At 43.0% G+C, this 19,935-nt stretch overlaps 1 protein-coding gene across 1 annotated transcript in view; it reads right to left on the reverse strand.

The window, feature by feature from the left end:
- The window catches only part of DSCAM (DS cell adhesion molecule), a 350,956-nt gene that overhangs the window by 144,946 nt on the left and 186,075 nt on the right, over positions 1-19,935 (reverse strand). Inside the window, 1 exon segment of the mRNA XM_030915322.1 lies at positions 8,942-9,012. Coding sequence (XP_030771182.1) covers positions 8,942-9,012 — 71 coding nt within the window.

Consider the following 19,935-nt stretch of genomic DNA (forward strand, 5'->3'; position numbering starts at 1 on the left):
GGGCATGGTGGTATGTACTTGTAGTCCCAGCTACTCAGGAGGCTGAGGTAGGAGGATCACACGAGCCTGGGAGGTCAGGGCTGCAGTGAGCCGAGATGGTGCCACCACACACCATCCAGCCTTGGTGATAGAGTGAGATGCTGTCTCAAAACAAAAACAAAAAAACAAAAGAAAAGAAAGAGTTGTCCAATAGGCTACTGTATGTTCCCTGTTAGGAATGTGCTAGAAGCATTCAGACCAAGGGCCCCTGTGAACACTCTGGCTTATGCTGGGGGAAAACACTGCACAAGTCCAGATGCAACACGTGCCACAGATACCACACAGGCCCACGGGAGCAACATAGGCACTCCCTGAATCACACTCTCCTTCAGTGGGAAGTCTTGCTTCCTAAATTCACTGAGGATCTGCCACCTAAATTCTTCTGTTATTTACAGAAAAACAAACCTTGTTTCCAACTTTAAATTGTTACTGGCGGGGAAAACAGGAAGGTAAAATGGTTTTATTTCTTAAATATCTATAATTACTCAAAGCACAAAGTACTTTCATTTTTGGTCTCAACTTAAATTTTTCAAAAGAACAGGAAGAGTTTATTATAGGAATTGAAAGAATTTAAAGGAGCTTTCAGAGTTTTTAATACAACAAAGAGTTTGGCTTTAAAAATGTTATGGGCTCTCTTGAAATAGAGTTAGTTACATCTTAATGTATTAACTTAAATGTATTTGAACTAGCGAAATACATTTGAAGGCACACATTGTCTTCTTCCATCTTGCTTCATGCTACCTTGAAAATAGTCTGGAAATTACCTGTGCCGGGGCAGCTACTTCATGCTCTCCTGGCTGGGGTTCTTCCTATGATGGACCCTAACCAACTTCGTCCAGCCAAGTTTTAAACAATAAAACTAATGTCATGTTTTTTCCTTTGCCTTAGGAAAGGGGTCCATGACATAGCAGATGCCATTTGATGATGTCTATGTAATTCTTGATTGGATATACGTTTCCCTTTGATTTTTCATTCTAACATCTGTGCCCTGTTTACTAACTTATCTGTCTCATTTGATTTCTCTGAAAAGATGGGAAATGTCATCAGCGAGATGACTTAAGGACTGCTGTCTGAGGACATTCAGCACATGAAACAGTGTATATCCACCTATGCTCTCCCTGTATGGTATCTGTGCATTTATAATGCTCAATGCCATATTCACTTTCGCTTGATTTTCTGATTTGTTCTCTATGAAAAGCAGAGTTAGGATTATATGAGAACCAATAAAACTGTCTAAGATGGTCTTCTGAATACTTTTATTAAATTACTACCTATCTATTTTTAAAAATTAATTAATTAAAATTTTGAGACGAGACTCACTCTGTCACCCAGCCTGGAGTGCACTTGTGCAATCTTGCCTCACTGCAGCCTCTGCCTCCTAGGGTTCAAGGAATTCTCCTGCCTCAGCCTCACGAGTAGTTGGGACTATAGGCATGAGCCATCATGCCTGGCTAATTTTTGTATTTTTAATACAGATAGGGTTTCACCATGTTGGCCAGGCTGGTCTTGAACTCCTGATGTTAAGTGATCTGCCTGCCTTGGCTTCCCAAAATGCTGGGATTACAGGCATGTGCCACTGTGCCCAACCCCATCCATCTATTATTAGGTTATTGAAAATAAACTTCTATTTTTTTTGTTGGGAAAATTTCACAATATTTACATTTATTGGGAGATATCTCATCAGAAATGGCAGCGCTGTCCAGAGCCATTGGTGGGGTGGGCGGAATCAGCATCTAGCATAGGGATCGAAATTGGGGTTGTTAATCGAGGGACCACTTTATGGATTCCAGAGTGGGCCCACATCCATTATCCTCTATGGCTATCAAGTCAGCGCTGGGAGGGGAGGAGGGAGAAGAATCTATCATTAAAATGCACTGCTACTTTCTTGGTTATGATATAATGAATAAAACACTCAACTCAGAACTAGAGAAAAGGGTTCAAGTTCCAATAATGACAAATCGAGTGACTTGCTTAAGGTCATTTTGGTTAGGTGTAGAGATGGGTGTTGTATCTAATTTTCTGAAATTTAATCCAGTACTTTTTATACTGTATTCTAATTATACATAATTTACTTGTCGGAAATGGATTTAACTTATGCTAAGGCTACTTTACATCAAATGTGATGAAATAATGTCAACTTATATTTTTACATGTACTCTTCAGTTTTCACTGTGAATATTACATGTTTGTACATATATGTTACTGTAAAGCTTCCTAGTGAATATTATGCATAGTGTGCTTATTAGACAATTTAAGTCATTTTCAATATTATTCTGACCATACACAATCTTTGACCTAGTGTCACAACTTCAGGACCTGGTCCAATTGTAAAACGTAATGTTGATGCACTAAGAAAAGACCTAAGGATGAGTGTCAATAAAGGTCCAAAATACCCTTTAGTTGCAACCTTATTTGCATTTCTGATCATATGCTCTTTAAATCAAGATAAAATACAATACTTGCCTTCTAAAATTATATTGCAACTTTGCAGTTTATAACCTGTTATAAAACAAATCAAAGTGACTACACTTAGATTTTTTTGTGTTCATCCAGACTCAATGTGAAGCTCTCAGAGGAAACCATCTAACAGGATTTCTGGCTTGATGACGACAGACGGCCTTGGTCCTAAGCCCTAGTCCAAGTTCGATTTGTGTCCTGTCAAGGTCACTCTGCTGGAGAGGTACAGCTTTTTCAGTGGGGTTTTGAATCAAGAATTGCCTCTTAGCCTGACAGTCGCAGACAGTATCTCTTTCCAGCCTACCTGAGCATCAGACCCAGATTCTACCCCTGTGGCCACCAGTAGCTCTTGCAAATGCAGCCAGCATCTTCCTGGCTGCACTCTGAAGCTGGAAACCAAGGGAACTGCCTGCTTAGGTCAGGAGACCTGCCAGACCCTTTGTGCATGCAGGCTGGCAGCTCTCTCCTGGGACAGAGAACTGGAGTCCTTGAAGAAGGCCCATCACATGGCTAAACTGAGAGGAATAACCCAATACATAGATGGAAAGATATAGAATACATTCCAAATGGTATAAATAAACATCATGGTTTCATTAAAGAAACATACATATTTTATATCTACAACAAAAAGATGCAAATTCAGTCACCTATGGCTTTCTAGAAAGTCCACAGTTTTTTTTTAAAGCACCACCTTTTGATATGAACCTTTTATGATAAAAGGAAATAATGGTAAATGGTTTATGCGTTACTTTAACAGATATTTATTGCACTCCTGCTGAGGCTACAGTGAACACACAAGACATGTTCTCAACCCTCATGGAACCTAGAGTCTAGTCTACCTAAAAAAGTTGAAGAAGAACAATCTTACTTCACACGGATGACCAGAGATTTTGAATTTTTTTTTTCTTGTTATCAAGGAAGGAGGTTAGACTCGTTAATATGAGAAGGGCCAAAAACTCTTTAAGTATTTGTAAGAAATGTTGATTTTCAGGAATTTCAATAAGGCTATATTATAAAACCAATGCTAGAGCCAATGGATTAGTTCATAAAAGCAAATACAAACTTTTGTCATTTTTCACAGCCTAAAGATTAAAGTGATAGTTGAAGAATTAAGTAAAGTTTATTTCAAGGCAACCTTTTTGAATTTCAAATGATATAGGAGAAAAAGGTGTCTACTCACTACTAAAGTTACTCTAAGGTTAAGTTTATAATTTGGAAAGAAAAGGATAGCAGGTAAGAATGTAAATTTCATATATCTTCTCTAATTTTTATGGGGTTGGGTATAATTTATAACGTGAGTTTGGAAGGAATAGTAAAGGGAGTTAATATTTATTGGGCATTACTAGGCATGAACTACAATCTTGGCACTTCATAGTCATTAACTTGTTGACTGCTCAGAAACCCAGGAGGCAGACCCAGGCAGCCTGGGTGGAAGTTCTCAATCTGACAGTCACCAGCCTTCAGAACTTGGGCAAGTTCCTTTGACTTCAGGATCTCCCTCTGCACAAAACTGGGTGTTCCCAGCTCACAGATAAAACGAGATAATGTGTGCAGAAGTTGAGCATTGTGCCTGGCAGGGAGCAAACCCCCGGAAGGACAGCTGTCCCAGGAACCCCTGGCCAGGAAATACTAGTGCAGGAAGGTACCTTGTTCTTTCCTGGAGGTAGAGGGATTTCAGTGCAGAAGGCAAGTGGAGCCCGCAGTTTATTAAACCATTACTGTCGAGGTCACTGGAAATATGGCAGTTCTGTTTTTAGATGACAGACTGAGCCATTTTCCTGTTGTAAGAGCTCAACTCTGAAACTTAATAGGTTGTAATGATGCCTCAATTAGCTGGAATTATTGGGGATAGTGGAGATGTGATATTCTGGTTAAAAATATTCTTCGGATTACTGAAATTTAATTAAATCTCTAAATGTTCAACTTTAATATTTTACAGAAATCATACCTCTCTAATTCTAAATGAGAATTTTGCTCATTTTAAGTAAAATTTTCACCCAGATGGTACAATACTGAGGGCCAAGAAAGTGATAAAATTATTCTCAGATTTTTATTGCAAGTTATCACTTTGATCATTATTCTCAGCACAGGAATATTTAAGTAATTGACCATTTCATATTTTTGGGACAGCCTGTGGTTCTGCAAAGATTTCTCATTTAATGCAAAAATAAAACAACAACACATATTTTATATCAATAGGAAAAAATTATCTCTTAAATTGTATTCTCTGGATAAATGTCTTGAGATGTATATAATCATTAAATATTCCAAATAATGAAAGTTTTATTTTAGGAGTGACCACGGCAAACACATACATACACACACGCAAGCATGCACACAAGTAGCTGGCAATCACATTGTCCTTAATTTGCATAAAAGGAGGGTAAGTTGATTCTGAGACTGATTACGAGAGAAGGTGACAGACACTGCTAAAAGAGACACTTTAGGAGATAAACTAAAAATTAGAATTTTCTGAAAAACCAAAGAATTCCTTAGTTGTACAATTTTCAGGTACTTTATCAAATATGTTATCAATTATTTATAGCTTTAAATATTCTTTCTGATTTTGAATCAGAAACAAAATCTGCCACAAATTAAATTGCATTTGCTGACACAAATCCGTTTGCTTTTCCAAGAATGTCAAATGAAACTTTATTGTCATTTATTTTAGTTTATTCAGAACTGCTTACATCGTCTTCTGAATTTCTGTCAAGGCCTCGGTTAGCACTTTAATTAACTTAATATTTGTAAAAGTATTTAAGAGCCCTTTCCAAGACTTTATCTTGCATAATATAGACATCAAATACGCTCGTGGTTCTTGAACATCTTTCTATGGGCTTACATTTGGGATGTGAAGATGTCCATTTCCCATGAAACTTATCACACATTGGACCACTATTGCCCTTTACTTTTCAATGAACTATATTGAAAATTACTATAGTAGAAACTCACATGAAAAGTGGTTGGTCGCCTGGTGTATTGAGTGTGGTTCACATCTTTGGGTGCCTGCCATTGTACAGGCTGGGGCATTTCACTGTATCATGAGTTAGGCCTGAGCTCAGCATGTTTGCTGTCTGGAGATCCTAATAGCTGGGATGCCTTCTCCATGGCAGTCTCAGAAACACATAATGCTTCACAGGCAATTGTGATATGGAACACTTGTCTTCTAGGGCTCTTCCTTCCCAACTCACATATACACTCACCTCTCCTTCACGCAACCCATTCATTCATTCATGGAACACATGTCAGCCACGAGGGATCGGAGCTGAGTGAGCCTCTCTTCCTGCCGCCAAGGAGCTCCCAGAACAGTGGAGGGGATGCACATGAAACAGACTGCAGAAGCCATGGGGTGGGGACCTCACTGAGCTATCAGCAAGAGTGATGGATAACACAGAGCGTGAAACTCTAATTGCACTTTGGAAATTCCCATTTTCACGGGGGCAGTCATGCACAATCTGAGCCTCAAATGAGCAGGAATGGACAGGAGAGGGGAGCGTGTTACAAACCGTGGAACACTGACAAGGAAGACGATAATACTTGTGGACTGCTGCGTGGGTAGGTATCCCTGGGAAGGTGGGGCAAGGTAAGGGGCCTGAATCTGGGTGCTGTAGCTGATGTAGGATGGCTGCATTCACTAGGTCCTGAGCAACCTTTGCTGGACATGAAAGATTTTAAAATCAGAAGCTCTTCTTTGGTGAAAGAAATAACTAAGATAAAAGGGGTGCCGGGTGCGCTGGCTCACACCTGTAATCCCAGCACTTTGGGAGGCTGAGGTGGGAGGATCACTTGAGGTCAGGAGTTCAAGACCAGCCTGGCCAACATGGTGAAAACCCCTGTTTCTACTAAAAATACAAAAAAAATTAGCTGGGTGTGGTGGCACGTGCCTGTAATCCCAGCTACGTGGGAGGCTAAGGCAGGAGAATTGCTTGAACTTGGGAGACACAGGTTGCAGGGAACAAAGATTGTGCCATCTGCACTCCAGCCTGGGCGACAGAGTGAGACTCTGCTTCAAAATAAATAATAAATAAATAAAATAAAATAAAAGGGGAAAGTTGCTTATTTTGATCAATGGAGGGTGTTGTTACAGAAGCAGTGTTTGTTCAATGATAATTAAATAAATGTAATATCTATCTCCAGTGTTAGAGAAAGACCACCAAAGTGCCCCTTACCTTTAAAAGGCTTAGAGTCTAAATGGTTATTTTCCCACCAAAACCCCAGAGGTATTACCTCCTTTACCCTGTATCTCTCTACTGAATGCATCTTTTACTTCTGATCAACATCCGTGACCATCAATGAGCTTCCACCTTAGACTTCCCACGACTGCATATGTCCACCCTGACTGACAGATGTGGGGCTCTGTCTTTGGGGCTAATGCTATTTCTCCTTTCTTTCTCCTCACACAAAACAGATATTCTGAATTTTATGCCATAAATAAAGGCAGTTGTATGTAACATATTGTCCTTTACACATACATTAGATTTCACGTAATAGCATCCAATTCGATTGAATCAGTGTTGTCCTTTAAAAGCTCATTATATAAACAGGCCAACGTGAAATGATAAGCTGGTAACAGGGCAGCCCCTACCTCATTAGTCAGTTAGATCACCGGCAAGTCCGCCTGCTGACAGGCCATGCCACAAAGGCCCACTACAGAGATAGATTGCACTCCTCCATGAACAATATATTACAGTCGATTCACAATCTAATGAAAGCCAAGCTTCCTTTTAATAGTCCCACAACATGTTCATCCTTTGGCACTCAAAAGAAATTTAACTGCAATGCACTGACTTTTGTGGCTGCTTTCTACAGAGAGAGAAAGGATACAATGCCTTTTAAAGCCTCAGAAGTTTCCATTTTTAGTTATAAGAGCTAGATCTTCTGTGGACAGACACCTCTCTCATGCAGGACCCAAAAGACCCAAATAGCTTTTGAGGCCATAGTAATACCTGGTCTTTTTCAGGGAAAAACACAAGAGAATGTGTAAAGCTAGTGGGTAAAACTTCACAGTCTTCCATTTAAGACAGAGTGAGTCAGCATTCCATTTGTAGAGTGGCGGGAATGCGTGTGGGGTTATGGCTTGCTGAGTGTCTTTATTCTACAATGTGTGTGATGCTCGCAGGTGGTGAATGTGCTCACAAAGACCAATGACACCGCCCCCCCACACTCCTCGGCCTGCACTGTCTGTGCAGCTAAACAGTCATATCACACTGCCCACTGGAAACACAACTCATTGACTGCGGTTGAGAAACGCTGACACAAAGGGGCTGCATTAACGCATGTAATACCAAAGGTGGTATCCGCCCCAACACTGAAAATCCATTTTTGTTACAGAGGCTGGTCATCTTATGAAAGAACCCATACTAGAGGGAAAACAAACAAACAATCAAACAAAAAAACAGATGCAATGGTTAGAAGAGATGTGTGATGTAAAGACCTCATTGTGGTTGTTGGCTGCCCTCTTCTCCCATTGATACCACAGGAAAAACAAGGGTGAGGAAAGAGATAAGAAAAAAAAAAATCACATGCAATGAGAGAAATTCAGAGCTGGGATAGTTAATGCAATCTTACAGAACTCTTGGTTCGATAATAACATTCTGGATGAAATGGAATTTGGCCTAAGACAGTCATCTCCAAGAGCACATTCAGGAGGATGACTAATGCCATGGCCCACCAGGTCAGGGCCATGCTAGGGCCATGCTACTGACTTGAAGGTCACGGAACAGTGGTGGTTGGTGATGAGCTTGCTCCAGAATCAACAGTGCTTCCTTACTTGAGGAAGTTTGCTATGGAAACCATGGCTATTGAATGAAACAATGTGCTTAGTGATGCAATTGTTTACATTGTGGCTCAAGCTTTCTTTCTCTCCCCGCTACTTACAACAAACACTAAAGTAACCAGCAGCCAGTCGGCCTCTATGGGCCACACATGGGGTAGCACTGCCCTGGGCATCAGATGATTCAACAGCTCGCTTCGCTGGCAAGAAAATGTAGGGGCTTTCTTGAGAACACATCAAGTTAGTGGCACAGTGAGGACCTGGCCTGTTTCCTGCCACCTCAGTGGACTGTCTGCCACCGTATGCTTTGTCATTTAAAAAAACAATTTGAAAACATTTTTGCTGGGATGAAATGAGAGCATGCAGTCAGGGACCTCAGTTTCACTATTTCTGTAGAGACCACTGCTTAGGACCTTGATCAAGATTCAAGCAGAAAAAAAAAAAAAAAAAAAAAGAAGATAAAACCACTTTATTCTCTGAGATACAGAATTTGCTGTGACAGTATTCAAAATGTGGATACAAATACTGCATTTTAGGAAAAGGGCTTTCAAGTTAATTTTGAAAAACTAAGTTTTGTAAAATTTGAGAGTCTTGGTGTCGGAACACTGAACAGGAGTGAAGGGCTCGCCCTGGGGGGAAAGCACCGGGAATACAAGTGTTTGCTGGGTTTACCTTCCACGTGACCCTGATGCTCTGAGATGATATAGGCTCCAGGTGAACTTCCTGAGGTGGACCGTCAGGAGCTGTAAGGACCAAAAACCCACAGGCAGGTTAGAGAAGCGTGCCGGAGCAGATCGAAGCCTACACAGCCAAAGGCAGTCCCCGAAGTCATCCCATCCCCATATCTGGCACAGAGAAAGAAGTTTTTAGCGGTCATGGGAAACGTCAGTTTTGTAGAGTTACTGTGTCCAACTCTTGGCCTTTGCTTATTTGCTCTTTGGAAACGTGAATCTTGAGGACCTATCACGGTATTCCTTCTCACCACGTCTTTGACAACTTCGTGTATCAATCCCAAGTTTGAACAAGTTAAGGGGTACAACAGAAAGTTGCAAAACAAAATTTCCCTTATAAAATGCTGTCTATGGTGTGTACTGAAGGTCCTTCTCTCCCCGCTGGAAGCTTTGCTTAGTGATGTGGTATTGGGGTTTCTCAATTGATTAGAACGACTTCGGGCAAAAATAATCAAGATTCTTCTGCCTTTGGGTGTCTTTCATGGCTTTTGTTCTTCAATTAAAAACGCTTGTGGCCGGGCGCGGTGGCTCACGCCTGTAATCCCGGCACTTTGGGAGGCCGACGTGGGCGGATCACAAGATCAGGAGATTGAGACCATCCTGACTAACATGGTGAAACCCCATCTCTACTAAAAATACAAAAAATTAGCCAGGTGTGGTGGTGGGTGCCTGTAGTCCCAGCTACTCGGGAGGCTGAGGCAGGAGAATCACTTGAACCTGGGAGGCAGAGGTTGCAGTGAGCTGAGATGGCACTGCTGCACTCCAGCCTGGCCGACAGAGCGAGACTCCGTCTCAAAACAAACAAACAAACAAACAAACAAACAAACAAACAAACAAACAACAAAAACCCTTGTGAACCAGGGGCTCTAGCCACAGAGGGCTGAAGCAATGTTGAAGAGGAAAACAAAGTGTGCAGTGTAAAGCAATCTATTTCTGCTGAGTGTGCAATAAGTCAGCAGGCCAGTGAGAGACAATCCCAATTACATCCCAGTTAGAGCTGATTGGCATGTGTTGCAAATGTGCTATGTACTAGGTACATGGTGTAGAACTAAGAGATGTAAACATTTTGCCAACCAAGAGTTCAGAATGTAATCAGAGCTATCAGACACACACACTGAAAGAAGGTTGCAATGCAAGGCAGCAGGTAAACAGGTGTCTTCTGAGAAGCAGAAGCAAATGACGACACAGAGATCAGAGGGAAGGAGTCCTTTAGATTAAAACATGTTTTGGGATTGACAATTTTAAGATCACTGCAGAACTACAGAAAGCCAGTTCTGTGGACATTTGCAAAAGGTTGTATGGCACACGGGAGATAAGAAAGCAGAAGTAGTGAGTATGAACTCATTTTGGAGAGTTTGGAAGTAACAGGAAAGTGAAGATACTTTCAAGATAAAGGGTAGATTGGGGAAGGGCATGACCAAGGAAAGCTGGCTTCCTTTTTTATAACAGAAGAGGAAGTTCTGAGTAGTATCATGATGTAGTTGCTAAGCTGATGGCCATTTGAGTTTCTTTTGTCCAAGTTCACATTCTGGTTGTATCACTTGTTAGCTGTGTGCTTTTTTTGCGGGTTACTTAGCTTGTCTGTGACTCCATTTTTCTCTCTATATAATGGACCAATAGAGTTTGTATCACAGGGTTGTTACGAAAACAATATGTTCAGTAAATATAAGAAATTATATTCATAATATAAGTATCATTAAGTGTTTTTAAATGGGGGAAGCAAATGGGAGAAATTTAACAACAACAACAAAAGGTAAACTTGAAGAAACAATGAATGTCCTGGCAGAAACTGAAGAGGGCAGAAGATGCAGGCTATGGAGTGAGTCCGGCATAGGAACAAACACCTCTGGGATGGGAGGAGGGTAGAGTTATGGAAGGCCTTAGGTAGGCTTACTGGTTGAGGGAAGTGAGGTGAGGGCAGACACAGGTAAACTCACTGGTTGAAAGATGCAGGTTGAAACCTGATTGCTGCTTTTCTCAACAATAGGACAATAAGCCAAGCAGGAAATCAGAATGGGAACATGAAGGAGAGAGTTATGGGCTTTAGGAACAAAACAAAGGCTTGGAAAATGGCTATGGTCTACAGAAAAGGGTGCACCCTGTGTCTTAGGGCACTAAGGCGCTCTATCAAAGTAGCCCTCCCCAGGAGTCAGTGCTCTAAGACACAGGGATAATGGGACTCCATAGCTCCGTGCGTGCACTGAGGACCAAGAAGGAAGCTGATTCCACAGGTTGGGGCTGGCGGGACTGGGAGAGAATGATGCCACAAGAATGCCAAGAAACGAAGCGGATTCTCCAGAATATATGGTTTGTATGGTTTAGAAATATGAGTTCGAAAGGAAACGGGGATATTGCAGCCTCAATTTTCCAGTTAAGATGTATTCATAATTAAAACAAAGGTGTTAAAAGGCAAGAGCTGGAGAGAGAGAGGAGATGGGGGTTAGATCTCTGGGCTGCTTGTTCCCTGCACCCCTCATTCACACACTTGCTGATGCTGTCCCTGGCATCTGTTCCAAATGGCCCCTTTCCTCTGCTTTCTCCACCATCGCCCTTATGGGCATCCCTATCTCTCACTCTGCTGCCCCACTTTCACCCCACTTCTATGCCTGGTTATAGTTTCTATTTAGTTCCTAAACATTAATTCTGGTCTCTATTGTACTCTTTTAAAAGGGACATGGCCCCAGAGCACAACTCACACTGTTCACCCATCCTAGTAATTTTCTGCTCCCAGATGGCACCTCGCTGTCCTCTCCATGCTTTTGTTCTGCACACTCCTTATGAACCGTGTCCCAGCCATGTTCAAAACACATGGGACCCCTGGGTAGATCCCAACCTTTTCCCTGGAGCTTTCTTCTCCCTCCATCAGGGTTTGCTGCCCGTGTCTGTGGGCCTCCTGCTGCAGTTTATCCCCGCCTGGGCCTGGGGACCTGTCCCTGTAGTGTGCGTATACATTTGCGTGTCTGTCTTTGCATGTCTCTGGTCACCCAGCAGATTCTACATGGCACCAGGAACTGAGCCCAGAGTGCGTCCTTACTTTGAACGGGTAAAGTAATTTGTAGATGCTGAAATGCTGAGCACGCATCCCTCTCCTCAGCAGGTCTGGGGACAACTGGCAGTCTGGCGTGCTGCAGCCTCTCAGATCTATTAATTCCAAAAGTGCAAAGGCTCTGCTAGAACTGAAGTTAAAGTCCAGAACAGGAGCCGAGGGAGAGGCTGGCTTCCAGCTAATGGTGGTAATTATTGTTAAGGCTCTGTACCCAATTTCTTGCACATGGGGTCAAGCTTAGGCAGGAAACTTTGGACATCAAATTCAATAAAAACTCATGGAATGGATTTCCCTCACACAGGGATAATTCTGTGCCCAATGAAGAGCACATTGTTTTCCATAAAAATCCTTGAAAAATGATTTTTGAGTCTGACAGCTATACTGAGGCTGTTACTTTAATTTAGTTACCCTTAACTGAATTTAACAAGAAGCCAGTTTGTTAGGAACTGGAGGCAATGTCGGGGCACTGTCTCATCCTGAATCCTCTGGCTCCCTGGGGCGTGGCCTTTGGTTTGGTCCTCTCAGAAAGATGGCCGACAAGAGTTGCAGTCCTGATTTTCCAGTTGAGATATATTCATAATTAAACCAAAGGTGCCACCATAGTGTTTACAAGAATGTCCTCTATTCTATCAGAAAGCACACATTCCATAATGTAGTCATGAATTGGGAATAACTTGCTTTTCCAATCTGGTCTGGTATATATGTTTCTTGAGGCAGGGTCTCACTCTGCTGCCCAGGCTAGAATGCAGTGGTATGATCTCGGCTCACTGCAACCTCTACAGCCCAGGTTCAAGCGATTCTCCTGCTTCAGTCTCCCAAGTAGGTGGGATTACAGGTGTATGCCACCATACCTGGCTGACTTTTGTATTTTTAGTAGAGATGGGGTTTTGCCATGTTTCCCACGCTGGTCTCGAACTCCTGGCCTCAAGTGATCCGTCCGCCTCAGCCTCCCAAAGTGCTGGGACTACAGGTGTGAGCCACCATGCCAGGCCCAGGTCTGGTATTTTATGAAGGTCCCCGCTGAAGAGGAGAGGGGGTACAGTTCTTGTATCCAGGACAGACTTGATTGTTTTTAAGAATGTAACAGCTTAATTACTTAGCCTACCAATGCTGCCATGATTTGTCGATAATGTATTTATTGTTCTGCCTGTTCCCTGAAGTGAGAGCACTTGGATCCCTCCTCTTAAAAAAAAAGTGATGAAAACAGTCCAGACAAACCAAAAGAATTTAATTTATACAAACACACATTATGGCTATGCCCAATATCATTAGGAAGGTTTTTTGTTTGCTTTTGTTTTACAAATGACACTAAGTTCTCTACTATGTCTCTAAAACATTACTTTAAAAAGGTTTTAAATTATACAAAATTCGCCTTAAGAATTTTATTGCTTTCTGTATAACTCCTGACCTGTAATTTTTTCACAGGTTCTCATCTCATTGCCAATGATGCCTATACAATTACAATCCAAAGCCGATTGAGTTCCCAATGCAAAATGCATTAAGCATCAATCATTAGGTATATCCATTTATTTAACTAAATTTGAAAAACGTGTTGACATTGGACATTTAAGAATTTACTTCCATGGTTTCAAATGTAATATATAGAGAAAGCAGAATTGGCTTCCCCACCGCCCAGCCCCACCCTGAATATTTAGCTTATTTCCTGGGGATGGAGAAGGCTAGAGGTGAAGGTGATTTTCCAAGGCTGGGCACAGTGGCTCACACCTGTAATCCCAGAACTTTGGAAGACCGGAGTGGGCAGATCACCTGAGGTCAGGAGCTCAAGACCAGCCTGGCTAACATGGTGAAACACGGTCTCTACTAAAAATACAAAAGTCAGCTGGGTGCAGGGGTGCATGCCCACAATCCCAGCCACTGGAGAGGCTGAGGCAGGATAACTGCTTGAACCCAGGAGGCGGAGGTTGCAGTGAGCTGAGATTGTGCCATTGCACTTCAGCCTGGGCAACAGAGCAAGACTCCATCTCAAAAAAAAAAAAAGTTATTTTCCAAAATAAACTCTGCATTTCTACAAAAGCCAAAACTCTTCAATCTGTAAACCAGTAATAAGCAAAGACTATCTTTATAATTTCTATTATGCTTGCAAAGGTAAAAGGCAGGGCAATTCATTCTGTGTGGCTGAAAACACAGGGATGACAGGTGCCTCCTGATTGCCAAACGCATGGATCTCTGCTTTGCTTCCCTGTCCTGATCCTTCCTGGCTACGCTGGCTCTGTCCCTGTCCCTCCTCACCTGGACAGCCTGCGGCTGCCCAGCAGCTCCTGTGTCCCTCCCAGATCTGGGACTCAAGCCTCGGTGCTCCATTCTGCTCCAAAATACTCTCCTCCCTGTCTCTATATCTTGGCTTTAACCAGCATCTTGGGGCCTCATCATTGATTGATATGGGCTCAATCACCCCAGTGGGAACCACTCCCATGTTTTTGCCTCTGGTTCTGAATGGGAGATTTTCCTTCTATGTGCCAGGTCCTAAACTAGGCAAAGACTGGGATACAAAAGTAGAAAAAATATATAAATATTAAAAAAGTAGTGAGGAGCAGCTGTACAATTCTATAAACACACATTTGTCTTCTACAGCAGTTGGGTGGGTGGGTGAGAGGCATGCTCTGTGTTGGACAAAGGGAACCAAGATAGTGTTTAGTAAAAATCAAAGTACAACAAAGAATAGCTGGTGCCCAGATGAAAAAAGGCTGAAGTCATGTAATAACTATTTATTAAATAAATGGCTCATTTATTTAACCTACTTATTTAATTAGCGCATCCTACGTGCTAAACACCATTCTAGGTGCCTGGGATACAGCAGTGAGTGAGCAGAACAACTCCACCTGTCCTGGTGGGATGGGATCAAAACAGACTATAAGCAAAATAAGTCAACAACTTATACAGTACACTGGGTGGTGATACAAGCAACTGGCAGAAGGAGAGTGGTAAGGGAGGAAGGGGACCCAGTGGAGTGGGCAGCAGGATGAATTTTAATAGGGTGGCCAGGATCGGATTCTTGGAGAATAATGTTTGAAAGTGGTAAGGGAAGAAAGGAAGAACATTTCAGAACATTCCAGAACTGTTCCAGAACATTTCAGGATAGCAGACAGAGGTATACACAATGTGTATGAGGGATAGCAAGAAGGCCGATAACTTTCTTTAGGTTTAATTTCCAAAGTTTCTTCAAACCCAGGATGGAGAAGAATGACAAAAATCTACAGAAGCAGATCACTGAGGGCCTGGTTGGACATGGGGTGTGCTCGGCTCTTCTCGCTGAGTGAACGCCGTGCATTTGACTCTTACTGAAGAACACATTGATGCCGCCCTCTGAGCTAATGAGCACAGCCTGCTCTATGTTTGTTTCACATGCTCCTGACTTTTATTCCTTCTGCCCTCATTCCATCCTCTCCCCTCCGCCCCAGCTTAGCGCATAGGAAACTCTTCTTCCAGGTCACAGCTGCTGCCCTGGAATGGGAGGAAAGATGAGGCAAGGACTTAACTTAGTGCCAGATTCCTTGGAAACCCAGCGACTCTGCATCATGACCCTTCCATAATCCACACCTTCCATTCTCTGATGGTCTGTCAAATTCAGTGGTGTTTCAACGAGCGCCCACTAATTGAGGCTGCACGTTCTATGCATAGATTTATAGTGAAAATAATGAAGGGGGCAGCCACCCCAAACTCGGTCACAAGGCACTAAGTGACTCACGACCTGCAGGGGGCAGCTGCTAATGGGGAAGTTGGTCTGCAGCAAGGGTCAGCTGTGAATGTCACGTGTCACGTGGCTGATCTGTGTCAAAGAGACACACTTCGGGTCCATTAACAGCTGATCTTGTTAACTCCGACTGTGTCACTTACTCTCTTGACTGCTCCTTTGTTGTGGGGGCTGCTGATGCTGGGGGGGTGGGGGAAACCGTGAAGACTGTGCTGAATGGTGTGGCCTTGGCTTCATGGCTATTCTCTGAGGTCAAGTATATTAAAGTGGTATGATAATGCTTCATGCACTTTCACATGCAAATAAACTCGGTAGTTTGGGGTTGGAGCAATGTGATTTCCCAACATTAGGTAGGGACACTATGCCAATGGCAGAAATCCCTTCCTCACTAAGCTTTGCAGTGGATACAGCAGAAATCTAAAACTCAAATTCCCATGGTGGCCAGACTTCACCAGAGATCCATAAACATTTCTATAAAGACTCAGATAGTACAAATTTTGGGCTTTATGGGCCCATGTTATTTTTTTTTTTTTTTTTTTTTAAGATGTAAAAACTATGCTTAGTTCAAGGTCTGTAGGTAAAATTTGGCTCACTGACTGTAGTGTGCTGACCCTTCAATGAATGGAGGATGGGAACTATGGCTCACTGAGGGTGTATGGTCAGCCTCTGGGGTGGCCACTCCATGCTTAACTCCAGCTCATTACTGCCAAGCAGGAACTCAAGAGCAACTCAAAATTTAGATTTTCAGCTGAAATTTCCAGATCTAAAAAATTAACACCGAATTAAAAAGTTTTGCACAACACTAAGCCGACTCATATCCACAGGCCTGGTTTGTCGTGGGCCGCAGCTTATGGCCTGGAACATGCCCTATTCCATCAGGATTAGGGGAGAGCACCTCGAGCCCCAGATGCAGCTATTTCCTAGTTAGTCACTGGAGCTCTGATGGGGGCTGTATTCTTCCCTGTCTTCTCTCCCCTTGGCCTTCCTCTTCTATCTTTCACCTTTCTCTACTTTTCTGCATGAAGTTCTTGTCTTAGTCTTTTGGGGCCGCTATAAACTGCATGACTTACACACAACAGGAGTTTATTTCCTTTTCTTTTTTTGACAAGGAGTCTCACTCTGTTGCCCAGGCTGAAGTGCAGTGGCATGACCTCAGCTCACTACAACCTCCCCCTCCAGGGTTCAAGCGATTCTCCTGCTTCAGCCTCCCAAGTAGCTGGGATTACAGGCATGTGCCACAATGCATGGCTAATTTTTTTCCTTTTTTTTTTTTTGTATTTTTAGTAGAGACACGGTTTGGCCATGTTGGCCAGGCTGGTCTTGAACTCCTGACCTCAAGTGATCCCCCTGCCTCAGCCTCCCAAAGTGCTGGGATTACAGGTGTGAACCACTGCACCTGGCTCAGAAGTTTATTTCTTACAGAAATTTATTTCTAGAGGCTAAGAATTCCAAGATCAAGATGCCAGATTTGGTGTCTGGTGAGGGCTTATTCTTCTGGTTCATAGATGGTGCCTTCCTCCCGTGTCCTCCCAGGGCAGAAGGGGTAACTTCCGACCCACTTCTTAATATTATTGCATTAGGAATTAGGTTTCAAGATATTAATTTGAAAGGGAATGCATGAACATTCAGACCAGGGCACCCTTCAGAATTTCACTGTCGGTTTAATACAGGATATATTTTCTCAACACACACACACACACACACACACACACACACACACACACAAACATGCACACGCGCACACACATGCACACACACATACTCTGCTCATTGCGACACCCATTCTGAAGGCAATACTGTGAATAATGTTTATAAATGTTCATCTCATACGTTCATCTCCCTTATGCCAGACACACACAAGGGACAGAATTGTGGAGGGGGCCACAGCCCCTCCACATCAGGTGGCATATCATCACAGACAGCAGGGTCCATGAAGACATAATGATATACCTCAAAGGCTACTGTCAGCAAAATTCCTCTTCTGTGCTGAGCTGAGGAGTCCCAACTATACCTGGGAGATGGAAAAAGGCATTGCACCAGGGAGGAAGGCATCCTTGAACTAGGCTTTTCAAGGAAGAGCACAGAAAAGGGGACATGGAACCTGTAGTGCCTTCCACACAGGGGAAGAAGCACAACAATAGAGGTGTGGGAGCATGCAAAGGCAGGTCAGTGCTGGGCATGGGGCTCTAGGGAGTCATTGAGTGTCGTTGCAAAGTAGTAGCATCGGGGAGGCATCCTCGTGTGCCCAAGACTTGGGTACTACATTACAGTAAAAGAGAGTGGACCAACAGCTTTTGGAGGCGCCCACATGAAGAGTAAGGGAGCAGTGGGACAAGGTCATCTCAAAACAGCTACAGCTGCTAAAATGATGTGCCTTTGGGTTTGCCTGCTGGGAAGGGGCAGCAGTGTCTACAGCCCCTGCTGAACACTCTAATGGGATGCCTTTGGCCAGAGCACCCATTCTAGGTAAGTTACACATAGGAAATTGATTTTTAAATTTCAGTCATGCAAACCTATGAACCAAGACAAAGACAAGTTCTCTGCTGTAGCTTTCCATTTCTGGAACCTGCTCTTTTCCTTTCCTTCCCCTTAGCTCCTCTGAATATTAAAGGAGAGGGGCTGTGTGGGGCTGCCACAGCCAGCACCCAGATAGAATACAAAAGGTCAGCCCGGGAGCCAAAGAGGAGGAGTCTGCATCTGTCTGCAGACATGCCAGGCAGCTGCCCTGAAGACCAGCACCCCAGAGGCTGTTCACCTGGCCTTCTGGCAGGGAGAGAGCTGCTGCCATGGCAACTGCCAGCCGCAGCAGAGGTCACAGAGGAAACGAAGAAAAAAGCAACAACAGCAGCATTAATAATGGCAATCAGAAAAGCAGGTGCAAAATACATCACCGGAAAAATGCTGCTATCCTGAGGAGGTGGCTGGGATGGGGCAGGCTTAGAAAAGCGATTAAAAGGATTTAAAATCCCATCTGAGAGGGATGCAGAAGATTGAGCAGGAAGTCAGAGATGACATTTTGGGCTGCAGGATGGGGACAGCATATTTTCCCTAAGTACCCAGCGTAATGAAATTCCAGAGATCTGAGGAAGTTAGTGGGTTGTTTACGTACATAATTAAATACAATTATATTTTTGCAGGAGCAGATTAACACTTATTTCTCACTTATTTCTGAGACATGCAAAGTATTTTTAGAACTTGAGAGTTTTTTCAATGACAAGATATGTCTGTGTAAGGAGCAGAAAGGCATCATAATGTCCATTTTGCAGATGAGAAATCATACAGAGAATCCAAGTCTCAGAAATGGCTCACTCTCAGGCACTTCAGCATAAAGGTCTTTTGTCACTCACTCTTGAAAACAATTTTCAAGAACTGACATCTTCCAACATTGAGAAATGGGCATTCCTCTGCAGTTCAGGAAGAGTTGTACATTTTAACCTATTCTCTTGAAGACAACATTGATTACAGATACCAGAAGAGTGAAAATGTTGCATTTTATTGATCCAACTATCTGACTTCTTAGGATTTAATCTAAGAAAATGATCTTGGAGATGGCAAAAGACATCCCACCAGGATGTTCATTGTAGTGGTGTTTATACTAATGAAAACTTGGAAATAATTGACCCATTTGGCAATATGAGATTTGTTAAACATGTGGTGAGAGATATCACTACAAATTGTAGAAAAGTATTTAAGAGATACATAAGCTTGATTTCTATTTGGGATGCTGTTAATGGAGGTAGCAGAGATGAGGTGGTGGGAAGGAAGCCAAGATCAATCTCTACTGAAAGTTGGAACAAACCTCCGTTCTTCTGTTAGCCATCTGGGTATGGCAATCACCTTAATCTTGGTGATGGAAAAATAGGGACCTGAGACTAAGCTGACATCTTCCCTACAGTAGGGAGTGGCTGATCGCTCTGATGGTGGGCAGGAAAACAAGAGGCAGGTTTGGGAGCTGGACACTCTTTCCCTTCAAGAAATGAGCCAGGCATGCACTCCTTATTTTTCATCCTGGGAGAAACCCAATCACGGTGGCTTCCTCTCCTCCTGCCAAGAGGCAGGTTGACAATCAGCATCCATGGACCATTGCCTCATTGCTCAGTTCTCTGCATACCTGTTAATTTCACCCCCAGGAAACATGAGTGGCCCACAGTGTGTTAAGAGGTGTGTATACACTGGT

The sequence above is a fragment of the Rhinopithecus roxellana genome, chromosome 13 (assembly GCF_007565055.1).
Source record: "Rhinopithecus roxellana isolate Shanxi Qingling chromosome 13, ASM756505v1, whole genome shotgun sequence".
NCBI lineage: Eukaryota > Metazoa > Chordata > Mammalia > Primates > Cercopithecidae > Rhinopithecus > Rhinopithecus roxellana.